The 12,970-nt window shown below is 37.0% G+C and overlaps 1 protein-coding gene across 2 annotated transcripts in view; it reads right to left on the bottom strand.

Annotated features, from left to right (window-relative positions):
• Positions 1–8,231, bottom strand: part of LOC129424096 (solute carrier family 22 member 4) — a 92,880-nt gene extending 84,649 nt beyond the window's left edge. The window contains exon 1 of one of the 2 annotated variants that reach the window (XR_012370950.1): positions 7,741–8,231. Coding sequence is in view for 1 of the 2 variants with exons in the window: in XM_055180674.2 (XP_055036649.2) it covers positions 7,741–8,139 (399 nt within the window). In the remaining variant the exon portion in view is untranslated. The remainder of the gene's footprint in view (positions 1–7,740) is intronic. The other variant, XM_055180674.2, reaches the window with a different exon arrangement.
• Positions 8,232–12,970: the final 4,739 nt, after the last annotated feature.

Raw genomic sequence — 12,970 nt, 5'->3', positions numbered from 1 at the left:
AATTTTATATAGCTACACATTATGGTATGAAAATCAAACAATCATCTAAGGAAGGGGCCCCAAAATACTGTCTTGCATGCCCCCCTTTCGCCACTGGCCTCAGCCAGTAAATAATGATGATCAATAATACATGTTGCGGGCGTTTAGAGTGTAACGACAGTCATTTACAGTTTACATAGTTTCTTGCCAGAATTTAAGATTAAGATTTTAATCTGTTCATTAAAAACGGCTTCTGGTTTCCTTCCCTGTGAATAGCAGCGTTGCTATGCTAATCTTGCAGGCTTCCCTGAAGAGCGTGTTTGCTTTCAGTATCCTAACTTTATTTGCATTTTCTGTATCTGACCCTATCAGATCCACTGCAAATGTCATTTCGTTGCGTTACCAGCCAGCCTCGTCTCACATGATGTTAAAAAGCATGTGTTTGGCATCGAGCATCATTGTGATCATGGCTAGATTAGTTTAACTTCTGCATGCTTCTTTTATTTTTTCACCAGCTGTATGTGCTTGGCGCAGGCGCTGCACACACGTGCTTGCTTTATCGAAAATTGTCACGTTTTATCGATTTAATTCTTATCGACAATTAATCGAAGATTGATTAAATGTTAACATCCCTATTTGGAATGCAAATGTAATCAGGGCTCTGACAAAATCGCTTTGTTACTTTCGTCCCGGTTCTCCCTTATATTTAATTTGAACCTTTTTAAAACTGTTTGTTTACAGGTTTGTAACATAAACAAAGTTTCCCAATTTTAATTACATTATCTTAAAGGAGTGTAACTACTGTAGCATGTAAATAATGCACATAAATAACGTGAGCAAGAGCGCTCAACAATTTTATCGAATCAACAGGCATGTGCAACCTAGCTAGCAGTTGTTGCAGTGCATGTTTCTTCCAATGTGTCTCCCCTCTGCACTTACCAATCCGTGCAGTCAAAACAAGCTCCCATTTCCTCTCTACTGTTATCAGTCCACTGTCGAAATAACCTTGTTGTCTGGTTTACGACTTTTTAATTTTGATATGTACATCGGGATAAGATGTACAACATTATGGTCAGAGTTAGAAATTGGTGGTTTGGTCCTGGATTGATAGGCATTGGGGAGATTAATGTAACATTTGTCCAGTATGTTTTCCCTCCTTGTTCCACATTTCACAACCTGTTGAAATCCTGGGAAAGTTTTCTATAGGTTGCAGTTGTTAAAATCACCCAGAACAATGGCAGGAGCATCTGGAAATTGATGTTGTTGATTATGCACACATTCTGCTATTGATGCGACAGCACAATGTATTTTGCCGCTTGGTGGAACATAAACAACAAATAGCAAAATGCAGCTAAACTCTTGAGGAAGATAAAATGGTCTCATTCCAATACTGAACAATTCGAAGTCTATGTTACATATAGGCATGGGTCAGTATAAGATTCTGGCGGTATGATAACATTTAGCAAAAATACCATGGTTTCGCGGTATTGCCAATGCAACACTACAATGTGTTATTTTCAAATGCCAGGTAAAAAATAAAGCCTTTAAATTATAATATGCTTTCAAAAAATATATAATATTTTGTGTAATGTATATTACATGTAAACATCAAATCAATCACATGACTTAATGATTTAATGAATTTTGTATAAACACAGCTCATACCTTGGGGACGGTATCACACAACATTTTAGTGGTTTTGAAACCTTGACTGTTTAAATCCTCGGTATACCTTGAAACCGTAACCGGCCCATGCCTAGTTACATATAGTACTGGCGACACCACCGTTCATAAATATCACATAACCAAACCTATTTCCTAAAACCTTGGCATTGGTTTATTCTGTCAGTAACAATTTACCATAGATGCTTTTCAATATTACATAACTGATTTCTTTAACCTTTCGACGCGCACTAATTCGTGGGCGGGATGAAGTCAATTTTTTTTAACACTGCTAACAATATCTATATAGCATGCTGTCTACAAAAATTAATAATATTAACATTACTATACATCGTTTAAAAGGTCTACAAGTTTAGCATTAGTGTATGGACTCTGTTATTGAGATACAGATGCTCTAGCATCATAAATATAGTATTTTGTGACAGAAGTCCAGATGACAACTTGCAAATATCGAAACCGAAAACATTCTGCCATAAATTCAACTCAGTCACTTCTATTTTCTATTCTTTGCATTTTAGATTCTATCTTTTTTATTCTTTAGTATTTTATTATCATTTAGCAGTTATTCTTGTTTATCTTTTGTTAATAAGTTCCATTTTATTACCACTGTGTCTTCCTTGTGTTGAAAATACAGTTTAAGCTTCTACAAGCTGGCCAGAATCTCACAAATCCTTCAGATAAATTAGATGACAATTCCCTCTAATTTACATATTTTCTTATTTGTTAAATGATCTATTTAGATCATTCTTATTGTTAAAGTGAAATTCTTTAGCTGGTGCCCCGAAGTAGAGGAGAGATGGGTCTTTTGACACACGCACACACACTTGAGGTGAAACTTGTAGTGTCCTGTGTATGGCATACTACCCAATTGTTGCCGGTGTAAAGATTACTAAATTAATTGGTGCCCTTGTCAAAATTACTACAATGTGTTTATGCTTCTATACATATATGTATTTATACATTTAAGTGCAAGTGCAAATGACTAAATGGAAATAAAGCATTATCAATTTATTAGAGCTGTCAAATAATTAATTGTGATTAAAAACATTCAAAATAAAAGTATGTTTTTGCATAATATATTGTGTGTGAATTGTGTGTAATTATTATGTAAGTAGTAAATATGAGGGACATTCTGTCAAAATGATTGATGGGGACCTTTGACCTCAGGGGAGGGGCTAACCTTTTGAACTTGGGGAGGGGCTAACCTTTTGACCTGCGAGGGAGGGACTAACCTTTGACCTCTGAGGGAGGGATGAACTTTTGACCGGACTGCCCATGAAGCGCTGAACTTTTGACCGGACCGCCCACGAAGCGTTGAACTTTTGACCGGACCGCCCACGAAGCGCTGAACTTTTGACCGGACCGCCCACGAAGCGCTGAACTTTTGAACATCAGAATTTGCAGATATTACCGCACACAAAAGATTAGCAAGCTCACTCCTGCTGTGTTCTGAAAGCATTTCTTTAAAAACTGGAGGACCGCGCACGTACGGCATCTTGCATTTGTGATCACGCTCAAGCGACATTTGTGCTCTCTTTTCAAGAATCCACAGCGTCGTAGACAACTTTACACAATCTACGTCCACGAGTCTCTCCCTGATTTTGTTAAGCTTCCGGTCGTCCTTGCAGCGTCCTGTTAGATTTTCTTGAATTTGGCTGCTCAGTCTTTCATGGCTCGCCAACGCATTAGAATGCATCTAATACGTAAAATAATAAGCAGGACCAAGTGCATGTGGGGAAAAGAGATTTAATGAAGGTTCTTATGTAGCATAGTTCTTCAGGAGCAATGTTGTCGTGTCAACCTTCTACATTCTTAACCCAAAGTTCTGTCTGTGGGACAGAACTTAATACAAGATAACAAAAGGCCTACAAACAATAGAAACCTGTTAGGACCTCCTACAGGAGATTGGTCTGCCGAGAAGTCTATCCTGAGGAATGGTATCTCTTTGTTATTCACACTGATCAGTTTCTATAGGCCATTTGGTTCGCACCTTCACTGCCGACATATATGTTAATTACATCAGGGCACAGTTGTAATGTAATCAGAAAGTTTCTAACATCAGGGCACACTTGCAATGTTACGCATCAGACATTGATTACACACAAAAGAAATATACACAAAATCCTTCAGACCTCTAATATATACAACTATAATAAAGTTCAGGAACATGGAAGGACACAATGTGAAGATGAGCTTGCTTTGCGTCGCACCCAATTCATCTAGTAACAGAGAGCATGCGAACGCACAGCGAACTCATCGGAAAAGACATGACATGCTCGCACGCATAATGTCATTATCACGGAGAAAAAAGACAAAATTTTATGCCATATATACGTGGGCGGTTGTTAATATACCTGGGAGAGCCACCCAAGTAAAGTAAATCTGTGGGAAACACCTTCTGACTCAGAGGTGAGTAGCCTTGGTCCGTCACATCCTGTAAACAGAGTGGATGTAGCCGCGGATGATAAGAGAAGAGGAAAAGAACAATTGACAACTTTTTCGTTAAGAATTTTAAGCTAAGGCCTGATCCGTCCGAAGATCATAACCAATGCTCTGACATCAACCTCCCGTCACATCAGCCTTGGTCCGAAGACGGCATCAGGTAATGAGCCTCTTACAATTGAGTCAGAGCCAGGGCATAATTCTTATGAAGAAAAATGATTTGAATGTAAACACGAACAGCAATGATGTCATGTGCGCCCAATTTACAGAAAAAAAGCCAGGACCGCTAGCCTGGGTGCCAGCCGATCTTTCCCCCGCCCACAAGATGTTGAAAACGGGAATATCGGTCTGGGGTTTCTCCGTTGAGGAGCTACTATGCTTGGACAAATGCTGGTCGAACCAATCAAATTGTCAGGGCGGGCTTTATACGATGATGGACAGATAATCAACAGTAACGTAATGAACCACGTCACCAAAGAGTGCGTGTGTTGAATGGCTGCCGCTGTAGAGTTCAGATGTGTGGATTCTGACATTGAGTCTGTTCTAAAAGATATCGACAGAGCATTGATTTTAAAAGAGCAACAGAGAAACGCGAGCAGGGCATTTGTTGATGTTTTTGCCGTCCTTCCTATTCGGCAAAAGTTGGTTGCAACTGAAATGGCTAACGTTATCACGGCGATGCGACTCAGCGTGCACGACGAGATGGATATAATTAGCGGTCGTTGCCAGCTTCTTTTCGGAAGCCCGGAATCAGTGGAGGGACATGCTAGGCTCTTATATTTTCAAGCCAACGTAATGGGTATCGTCGTGGATGAAGTTCACCTAACGTACAAATGGTAAGAGATAGTCTTACTCTATGACTTAGTAAATACTTCATGTTGTGATATAAACGAAATGTTGTAAACATAATAGGTGTTGATGTACATTCGCTAACTCAGTATAATCACAATGTTGTGTCATTGTAGCGAAATAACTAGCAGTTTGGTCAGGCTGCAAAGACGTAATTTCAACATACATCACACACTCCGTTGCTCTGATTGGTCGTAGGTCTATCCAATTGAGTGCAGAGGCATTTTTCGGTTGAGACACGCCTCATAATTATAGCTCAATGGAGCGGTATCAGACTCAAATTCTGACTAGAATTGAGTATGACAACGTCAGGCTACAGGACCGCTGTATTCATCATATACTTACTTCCAAATCTATATCCTATAAACTTTTCGCCGTTTGCTGTATCGCAATTACCGCCCTGCAATACTGGCTGCCTTAAATAGAGAAATAAGTTCATTCCTTGATTTGCATACACGAAATGTGTTTCACTTAACAAATGAAACACATAGCAAATTAACAAAACGAATTCAAAAGTAGCTTAGCCTATATGAATTTATTTTTTGTGTTCATTAAAACTGTGGAGTAACAAAGTAACAAAGATGGAACATAATGAAGTCAATACTTTGACTGAAAACAATCCAAAATTAATCTAAGCACAAACACTTACTTGTGGTATTTTTATAAATGTATAAATTTGTTACTTTAGTGAAAGGTTTTAGCAGGCCTTAGTTATTTAGGCTACAACCGATAAGTTTAAGAAAAGATTTACTTACTTTTATAAACCAATGTATATTAAAAAGATAAAAAAACACTGCTTATATTTTCAAGTATTATTATACATTAAATAATAGGATTTAAACAGTACATTTAAAGAAATATTGTACTTTTTAAAGGTTAAAATAGCTCTGCGGCCCTCCGATGAAATGTCAATCTCAAAAATGGCTCCAAGCCTGTTTGAGTTTGAGACCCCTGTGATGTAGCTATTATAAATTTTTTTCAGGACATTCTTGCGACCCGACCCGGTGGTTGGGGACCTTTGCTCTAGCACATACCCATAATAATTACCTCAATCAAAATGTTTTTTAAAACTAAAAATAAAATTGTCTAAGGGGGGCCCTTGTTCGGAGCCCTGGGCTGCAACCCATGTTGCCCATTAGGATAACAGGGCCTTGGTCATGCTAACACATTGACCCCAGGGGATCTTATGAAAAACTTTCCATTATTTTGCTTGAAGTCAAAGAAAATCGAGCAGGACCAAAACATTTTACAGCTGAGCTGATCGCTGTCAAAAAAGTTCGGAGACAACATCCCGAGGATGACAGCGCAATGACAGTATTCTTAATATGACAAAGTAAGTGTTTTGATTAATGCCATAAGTTGTTTTTAATCAGTGTATGCACTAGTCAACTAAATGAATATAAGATGAATGCACATTTATATATTGATTCAACAGATTTGCGAAAAGAATAATCAGTTTTTATAATAAATCTTTGAAAGTCAAATTATGGATTTGAATTTTTAATGTTATTATAACCTAAAGATGCTATGTGAAAGTTTGTAATTTATCACTTTCTTGGTATAAAAAAAAAAACGTTTTTACCGAAATTTGTCAAAATGGATTTATTGCGTTTTGGAACCAAACTCTATGTGCTTTAACTTTCGCATTTTCTCTACCAATTGTTTATGCATTACTTTGTGCTTGCTTTGCGTGTGATTAAGAAATGTGCTTTCATGCCTCCATAAAACTCTGCTTGGTATCTTAACGCAACCACATCAAAACGTTTCACAAATTTGCAGGAGATATCTTCTGATGGTAAGAGAAAAATAATAAAAGCACATACCGCTATTTGCTCAGTCCTGTGTAAAAAGCTATGTAAAAAGCTGTGTAACAATTAACCCTGTGTTGCGTTGTGCCCTGCTCTCCCCTATAGAGGGCATGCATTGACGTCACTTTTCCACGTGACCACGCCAGAGCTAACACATGCAAAAAAAATGGCTGGTTTTCATAGCGGCTCGCCGGCTGCTGCGAAAATGCCAGTAAAACTGACTATTATCAGCTTAAATTGAATTTAGTTGGACTTGATAGCAGAGGTGGACAATACTTAGTTACATTAGTTACATTTTCCAAGCAACTGTGCTTTATTATGATGTTTGTATTGGGAAAAATTTTACTTCACTAACGTTACATTCTAAAGCATAGAATCATACTGTGTATTCTTTAATATTGCTATTAATATTAATATTGATTTAATACCTAATTACATAAAAATTGTGTACTTTTACTTGAGTAAAAGTACGTTAATGTACTTAAATATTAAATGTAAAACAAACACGTAGAATAGAATAAAAATTATGATAATATGCTTTGGAGTGTATGTTTTCCAAAGAAAAACACTGATAAAATACAAATAATTTAAAAATACTTTTAAGTAGAAAGAAAAACCTCTTCTTGATAGGGACCCTAGCAACTTATCAATCCACCTGTGGTCTGTGGACGTGGCATGAACGAGCAATTTACATCTCCTTTCGGTGTTTTTTGTCAGTCTGTAAAACGATAGCTCTGAATTCTTGTTAATCTGTTAGTACAGTCTATCCCACAACAGCTTTTTTCCATTTCGACGCGTTTCCCAGTGTTTTCGCCGATGTCACGCTGTACTCAAATGCTGCCGCTCTGTATTTTGCCACTCAGTGGGCGTAACCGCAGTCCCTCTCGCCGACGGTGACGTCATGTGCATACCCTCTATATCTGAGGACACAATTAACCTCTCTAAAATAAAGTAATGAAACCTGAGAAACATGCAGTACCTCTGAAACAATCGTGGAGATGTACGTGCTTCTGTCATACTCCCACCCGTCTAAGCAGTTTTCTCTGGGAATAGTGGAGACATTCACATCCACCCAGGGATTCAACCCTCGGTCCGAATAGTTTTGTATGATATCCAGTCTGTGTCTTGAGCATTTACTGACTCGAGAATCTCCGGCATTTTCGTCTGGAGCGATAGACGCTTGCCTCCATTCATTCGTGATGTTGAGATCCGCGGGAATCAGGCAATAATGAGCGGGAGTATCGCCTACAAAAACCATCGTGAAACCGTTGAATCCGTTAGGAATAACACTCAAGCACAGAAGAGTAAATACAGTCTTTTGAAAAGGTCCCCAGTCGCCCAGAAACGCCGTTTTATCATCGTAGTCTGGAAAATTCATTTCAGTCAAAGCACGTTTGTCATGAACTTCAGAAGCCTTTAAAAAGTTAAGTGAGAACGTCAACAAGAAACCTGCTGCTTTATACAGATGGGAGGAGGCAAACTTTCCCAACCGGGCTGCTGTTGCATCCTGGGATGCCCCCTGGCGGAGGTAGGGGTGCAATGTAAAATTTAGTTCAAACTATTTAAATCCAAGAAACAATCTATATTATCAATTTTTTATGTTAAAAAAAATGCAAAATATGCTGTTCCAAATTATTATGCAAGTTGTTGTTCTCATACAATTTGGGTATGAAAAAATATATGTCTAAAGACAAAAAAAGTGTCCATTATCTTAAAAAAGCTAATTATTTCCTAAAACAATTTATATTTGCTGGACCTAAAGAGAAATCATCAAACTATTATAAGATTTATGAGTGATTCACAATACAGAAAAATGTAACTATTTAAAGGCTTTTAAAAATATTTTTAGGAAAATATTAGGAAAAGGCAGCAATAAAAAGCCACTGTTAAGAAAGCATGTATTTAAACCTGCTGGTGTCTCTGGAAGTCCAAGAACCCCTCAATATGGGATTCTTCAGTGCATAAAGCTGTATTTCTACCCCTCCACCAAACCAAAACTTGCGAAACATTTGCTGTGAGCTCAGAATACAAGAAGACTATTTTCAAACAGTTTTATTCATTGACATGCCACAATACAATGAATAATGTAGATGAATACCATTCTGGATTGTTGGTAAATAGCCACTATATTCAAACAATACTGTAACATTAGGGAGACGTGGCAGAGTAATGATTTGGGCTGGAATATTGGGAAGTAAGATGATAGGTCCTTTTAGGGTCCCTTTAGGGTCCCTGAGGCTGTCAAAGGGACATCTAGAAGATATGTAGAGTTTCTAAAAGATTGTTTTTCACTATGGCATAATATAAAATTATATCCTCGCTACCCGCCACACCTGCCTCGCTACCTGTCACACTTTTACGTGCCTGCCAGTCGACCTGTCACTATCGAAAGCCAAAAGGGACAAAACGTGTGAAACATACGCGTTAACACGCACTACGTGTTAACATGTAATTGCTGGCTCTTTGGACCATGGAGCTTTACTGACACCTTCTGGTGTGGTGTTATTGTTCAAATAAACAGAACCAACAGACTGAAAGATAATATCTATTTTAAAGAAAATAAATATATTATAAGCAGTGCATTTAAAAGTTAATTATGAAAAACATTACATTAATAATTCTTATAAATATTGTAATGGTTGTAGTTATTTTTGTGTGTAAAGACCTTTGTCTCATGACCATTTGCCGGATGATGAGACTAATAAAAATAAAGCCGCTCAAAACAGAAGCAGCATTTTAACTGTATGGTTCCATAAAAAGTCTAGGCTGCTTATCTTTAAGAATAAAATACCTACTTTATGAATTACCTAACCACAGGCAGCCTATTATTATTTCCACTGACATATTCATTTGCACATTTAAGAAAAACATTGTTTATTACTTGCACTATTACAATCTATATTTGCCCTACTGGATCATTCAATACAATACTGGACTGTCTATACAGTCTGTTATCTTAGAAAACTGGGATGTGAGGAGATGTAAAGCTGGGTATCATCCGCATAGCAATGAAAAAGTATGTTATGTTTCCTGATAATATCTCCTAGAGGTAACATACTGTATATAACGAGAACAGGATAGGACCAAAAACTGATCCCTGCGGTACGCCGTATGTAACCAGGGAGGGATATGACTCCTCCTCATTTACATAAACAAAGTGATAGCGATTGGTTAGATACGATCTGAACCAGGCTAACGCCTGACCACAGATGCCAACATAGTTTTCTAGCCCATGGGTCTTCAACCAGGGGTCCGCAGCCCCCAGGGGGTCCGTGACAGAACTGCAGGGGGTCCATTTTGGTAAAAACGTAAAATATATGTACAAAACGTTACATGTCCCCTTTAAGTTGTGCACGTGCGTGGCCGCATAGGTTTGAAGGCGCGTGTTCAGTTTAGCCAGCGGACCAAAATAAAATATCTAAAGACTATAAATGTCCACTCAGGAAGCAGCAGTAACGACAGAAAAGTCATCATAAAACAGTTAAATCTTATGCGTGTCTTTCTTTCAGAATGTCATTTTAGAATCATTGCGACATGTTGTTTCATCCATATTTCTGAACTTGGACGGCTGTTTCACGCTGTTTTTTATTATTATTATTATTATTAATATTATTATATTAATATAAAAACAAAATCTATTTTAACAAAAAAATGATGCATGTTAATAAAGTATGGCTGTGTGACAATATGGTTTGTTTCTATTTATAAAACAGTTGCAGTCCTTGATTCAGTTGTACTTTACTCCACTTTGTGTTGTGCCTAATACGAAAAGGCAGCCTCTCGTACCTTACTGGCTGCTTACTTAAATATCTCTGTTTTACACAATTTTGAAGACTCCTGTTCTAGCCTATTGAGTAAGATTGTGTGATCTATTGTGTCAAAGGCTGCACTAAGGTCTGGTAATATAAGGATTGAGATTTTACCACGATCGGATGTTAAAAGGAGGTCATTTGTAACTCTAAGCAGCGCTGTCTCTGTGCTATGATGGGGCCTGAATCCTGATTGGAACTTTTCATATGTACTATTATTTGCTAAGAATGTGCGTAGTTGGCATGCCACTATTTTTTCTAATAATTTAGAAAGAAAAGCTAGATTTGAGATTGGTCTAATGTTATTAAGGTCTCCCTGGTCAAGGTTTGGTTTTTTTAATGAGCGGTCTAATAACTGCTAGTTTGAAAGCTGATGGAACGTAGCCTAATTCTAGTGATGATTTAAAGGGGACAGAGAATGAAAACCCATTTTTACCTTGTCTTTGTTGAATAATGGTAGTCTACCCACATTCACAAACATACAAAAAGTGATATACATGCTAAACATCTCAGTCTCATAGTAATTCCTCTTTTAGAAATGTCAGCCAGAAAACAGCCCAATCTGAAAAACTGATGCTTATGATATCACAGGCATATAACTGCCCCTCCACTTTAAAATAATTGGCTACATTTTTTGAGTGGCAGCAAAGTCAGCCAATCAGTAATGAGATTGCAAGTTAAGCCAGTAGGGGGAGCCAAATAGGTGCAAAACCACTTGTTTAAAATCCCTTGCCCTAATAGAGCTATCTGAGAGAGGTTTTTAGGAAGCTTCTAAGGCATTACAGACCCAAACAAATTTTTTTTATCTACATGTCACAGAACAAGGATAAATACTCCGTTCAATCATTCTATGTCACCTTGAGTTAAGGATATTTAGTACTGGGTTTGATACTACAGGGAATACCTCTTTGAGTAGTTTTGTGGGAACAGGGTCTAATATACAGGACGATGATTTAGATGATGTTACTATTTTAGAGAGCTCTTCTATTGTAGTAGTTTTAAATGACTCAAGATATTCGTTTGGTAATCTAGTGTTAAATGTACTATTGGGTAGAGTGGCGGCTGCTTGCGTAGTTTATAAGTTTTTTCTAATAACCATCATTTTGTTAGTAAAGAAGTTCATGAAGTCATTACTATTGTGCTGGAGTTTACTATTGGTTTCTGTTTGTTCTTTCTTTCTAGTCAGTTTCGCAACTGTGCTAAATAGGAAACGAGGGTTGTTATGATTTTCTTTAATAGGCGTACTGAGATAGGTAGATCGGGCGGTTTTTATAGCCTGTCTGTAGTGTTGAACACTCTCTTTCCATGCTGCACGCCATACCTCTAACTTTGTGCTTCTATCATTTCTTTCCATTTTTCTAGCTACCTTTTGAAGTGCTGCAGCGTGATGGTCATCAGGGGCGTAGCACAAGGTCCGGGGCCCTATGCATAGGCAGTCCTGATGGGCCCCCCATTTTTCCATATAGTTTTCTAATCACTACATGAACAAACTGTATGATAACCAAACAAGACTTGATTCAGACATATTTTATTTTGCTGAAGTAACAAGACATTACATTTTAGAACATTTATTTTTATTATGCTTTATTACTTTAAGGCATAAATTAAATCTTAAATATGCCATTTTAGTTTTGTACATTAACAAAAAGCTCCATTCATATTAAAAGACGAACAAAACATGTATCACTAGTCATTTTATCTGGAAAAAAGGCAAAATGAAACAAATGCTATTGCTTGCATACTATAGCCTATTCATTTAAAATTAAAAATTTTTTCAAATTAGGCTATTGTTTTGTATGCAAACAGCTGTTAGTATACAGTTTATTTATTTAGCCTTTCAACTCAATTTGCATGTAGTCTATGACCAAATTACCATCTGAAAGTGTATATTCTGCTTTTTCAATGGGTTTTCTCAGTTCATTTTAGCACTAATAATCGCAGCCAGGAAAATTCAAACAGTTTAGCCAGAGGTGGAAAGAGTAATAAGATATTCTACTTAAGTAAAAGTAAAGTTACTTTACTTTTACTACTTAAGTAAAATATTATTAAAGTTACTTGTCTAAAAATCTACTCAAGTAAAAGTAAAAAGTAAGTCATTTTAACTTTACTCAGAGTAAAAGTTCCTTTTTTACAGCGGGAAGAGGTGGAGAATTCTAGTATAGTTCAAAAACGCAAGGGAATATACATTTCAAACTAGTTGTTTTTAATTGTAGGAACATCTTTACAATTAAAGTGCAATAGCAAAAAGTTAATAAAGTAAAAGCTTTTATATAACTAAGAAACATTTATGGAATAGTTTTGACAGGTGAGTATGCACTTTTAAAGCAAAAATAATATGAGGTCAGCAGCTAGTAAATACAATCACTATAGTAAGGTTGTAATTGATGTATTGCTGGTAAC

Source organism: Misgurnus anguillicaudatus, chromosome 9 (assembly GCF_027580225.2).
Source record: "Misgurnus anguillicaudatus chromosome 9, ASM2758022v2, whole genome shotgun sequence".
Taxonomy (NCBI): Eukaryota; Metazoa; Chordata; class Actinopteri; order Cypriniformes; family Cobitidae; genus Misgurnus; species Misgurnus anguillicaudatus.
This window is presented reverse-complemented; position numbering and strand designations above follow the sequence as displayed.